The 2528-nt window shown below is 54.5% G+C and overlaps 1 protein-coding gene across 1 annotated transcript in view; it reads right to left on the bottom strand.

The window, feature by feature from the left end:
• The window catches only part of LOC102853963 (solute carrier family 35 member G3-like), a gene marked incomplete at its 3' end in the record, with an annotated part of 10072 nt that continues 7544 nt past the window's right edge, over positions 1 to 2528 (bottom strand). The window contains exons 3-5 of the mRNA XM_006899173.1: positions 2323 to 2517; positions 1493 to 1570; positions 1 to 1017 (exon numbers count right to left, since the gene is read on the bottom strand). Coding sequence (XP_006899235.1) covers positions 1 to 1017; positions 1493 to 1570; positions 2323 to 2517 — 1290 coding nt within the window. The remainder of the gene's footprint in view (positions 1018 to 1492; positions 1571 to 2322; positions 2518 to 2528) is intronic.

Genomic DNA, 2528 nt, shown 5'->3' with positions numbered 1-2528 from the left:
GTCCTCTTCCTCTTCTTCCTTCTCGCAGCTGAGTTTCTTGACTGTGATAATGAGGATGCTGCCCAACACAATTCCTGCTCCCATGATGTCAGAAAGTGCCACTGCCTCGTCAAGCACGTAATATTGCAGTATGAGGGCCACCACCACCTCGGAGTGCAGGACAGCACATACCAGAGCAGGGTGGGCTTTAGTGACTGCATAGCGCACACACAAATAGGAGAATAGGGAGCAGGTACCCACCGCCACTACACAACTCCAAGTCAGAGGGTCTTTAGGAAGGACAGGGGTCTGCAGGAAAAAGAGGCCTGGCACGGAGCCCACTAGCCCCACCAGGCCAAACAGGAAGGCCACTGTTGGTAGGCAGGAGGGAAAGTGTAGGGAGCGATACACTTGAAGCCCCAGTGCCAGTGCCAGGCCCCCCACAAAAGCCAGCACATAGCCGATGGCAGTGTAGAGCCCAGTCGTCCCCTCTTGCAGTGTTCCTAGTCCAGGTCCCACAATGATGATGAGCCCCAGGGTGCTGCCCAACAGGCCACACCAGTCGTAGCGACTGAGACCCTGGCGCTCTAAGCAGAGGACGAGGAGAGCGGAGCAGATGGTGGAAGAACCTTTGCCAACAGTCACAGCATTGCCAGTAGGCACCAACTGCACTGCACTGTAGGCACATCCAATGCCGAGGACATTGAGTATGGCGTGAAAGCAGGCCCGTCCCCGGGCTTCAGGAGGTCCCAACAGTGGGTCACCAAGAAATTTCAGTAGCAGAGCAAAAGGGAGGTGGAAGAGACATCTGCAGATGAGCAGCTCCAACGAGGGGAAGCCAGAAGTCTGGTAAGCGATACGGGAGGCGAGTCCCACGAAGGCTGCAAACAGGCCCCCACCCAGCAGGGCCACAAGCAGGCCCTTGGTGGCATCAGAGGGTCGGAAGTGGAAGCATTGCTTTGAGGGGAGGCTGCCTGGAGTGGATGGTGGTGATGGTTGGGTGAAATCAGGCAGGTTGGAGTAGAGTTGATTTCCAGCCTGTTAGAGAGACAGGAGCTCAGGATGGAGGGCATTCACAGCCTGGGGGACCTGGGGCTGGACCAATGCCAGGCTGGGGTCTAGAACCCTGTGGGACAGTAGGGGGCAGGCTTTCTTGCTGAGGATCTCTTGGAAGCTAGATAAAAATGGCCTGAAGATGAATGAGTGAGGTGGTACAACAAAGGCCTTTAGATTATAAAGCAGGAAGCAAGGAGTGAATTCTTGGAGCATGGGGTTTCTCTGGGTAAACTGTTCCTTGGGGGAGGAAAAAAGAGGGCCCAGGGCTACTTGTTTGAACAGGGGGAGGTGACTTTAGATGCTCTGTGTGACAGATCACACATCTGTGTGATAGTCACAGATCACTATAACCTTCATTTGTGAATACCTCTAGAACAGATGGATGGTTTCAGAAAGAGGGGGGCAGCCAGGAGCTAGAGGGATAGAGTATTACTAGTCCACTTGACCCCACACTTACCATCTTTCCTTGGATTTCCTCTTCTCCTCCTGGCTCAGGGGACCTTGACCCCTCAGACCTCCAGCCATTGTGACCTGGCTGGAGTGGGGATGGGGTTCTTTCCTGGAATCTCCCAGAGGTGGGGGTGGGGAATCCTTCCTGGAATTGCCCTAAGGTGGTGGGGATAGGATTATTTTCAAATTATTATTTCAAATTATTTCCAACTCAGCTTGCTTTTTATCTGCATCATCATGATTCTTGTTTTCTCTTTGCTTCAAGTTCTGTGAAGCGACTTCTTTGGTCTTAATGTGTTTATTTATGTCTCACCTTGTTTCAGAAAGGGTTTAAGAACATAAGCTCCAAGGGCTGCCGGCTCTGTCGCCTGGGTTTTGAATTTTCTGGGATTGTCCCTCTGGAGTTTCAGGAATGTTTGTTCTGTATGCCTGCGTCCTCCTGGTGTTTTGTTGAAGTGTCCCAGGAGGCCCCATGGTCTCTGCATTTATGCACGGGAGATGGAATGTAGATATTTGGGCTAGTGGGGACAAATACCAAGCTGCCTGCTCATCTACCCGGGTGGTCAGTGATGTGTGACTCCTGGAGAATTTCAGTCTCTCTTGTCCTAGGCCTGCTGAGGTATGTACTCTGCACTTTGCTGGGGCGGTTGTGTGTGTCCAGGAGCTGCCTGCCTCTCAGTGTGCTGGCCCCAGAGCTGTGAGTCTCACTGGGCCTGGACTGTGAGCTTGACATGTTGTGTCTTCACACAGAGTGGGTACGTGTGCCCTGGATGGTGTGCACTGCTGAGTGAAAGGCAAGCAGGAGGGAGGTAGGGGTTCCCTTCCCAGAGAGTGGGCGTTCTCGGGGGAGCCACAGCCCGGCTGGCTAGCACCCCACCGGGTGCCTATTGGCCCGGCGGCCCTAAGCAGTGCGGTCTCCTTCGGATTGGTCCCAGGGAAGGCCGCTGAGACCACTCGGTCCAAGCCTGGAGCTAGGAGCCTGGAGCCGTATGTCGGCTGCGCCGCGCCGGCCTCCTCTCCGCGGCAGCGGCGCTGGGAAGGGA

The sequence above is a fragment of the Elephantulus edwardii genome, unplaced genomic scaffold (assembly GCF_000299155.1).
Source record: "Elephantulus edwardii isolate Elephantulus edwardi_28Jun2011 unplaced genomic scaffold, EleEdw1.0 scaffold00246, whole genome shotgun sequence".
In the NCBI taxonomy this organism is placed as follows: domain Eukaryota; kingdom Metazoa; phylum Chordata; class Mammalia; order Macroscelidea; family Macroscelididae; genus Elephantulus; species Elephantulus edwardii.
The sequence above is the reverse complement of the archived record's forward strand: the minus strand, read 5'-3'. Positions and strand labels throughout refer to the sequence as shown.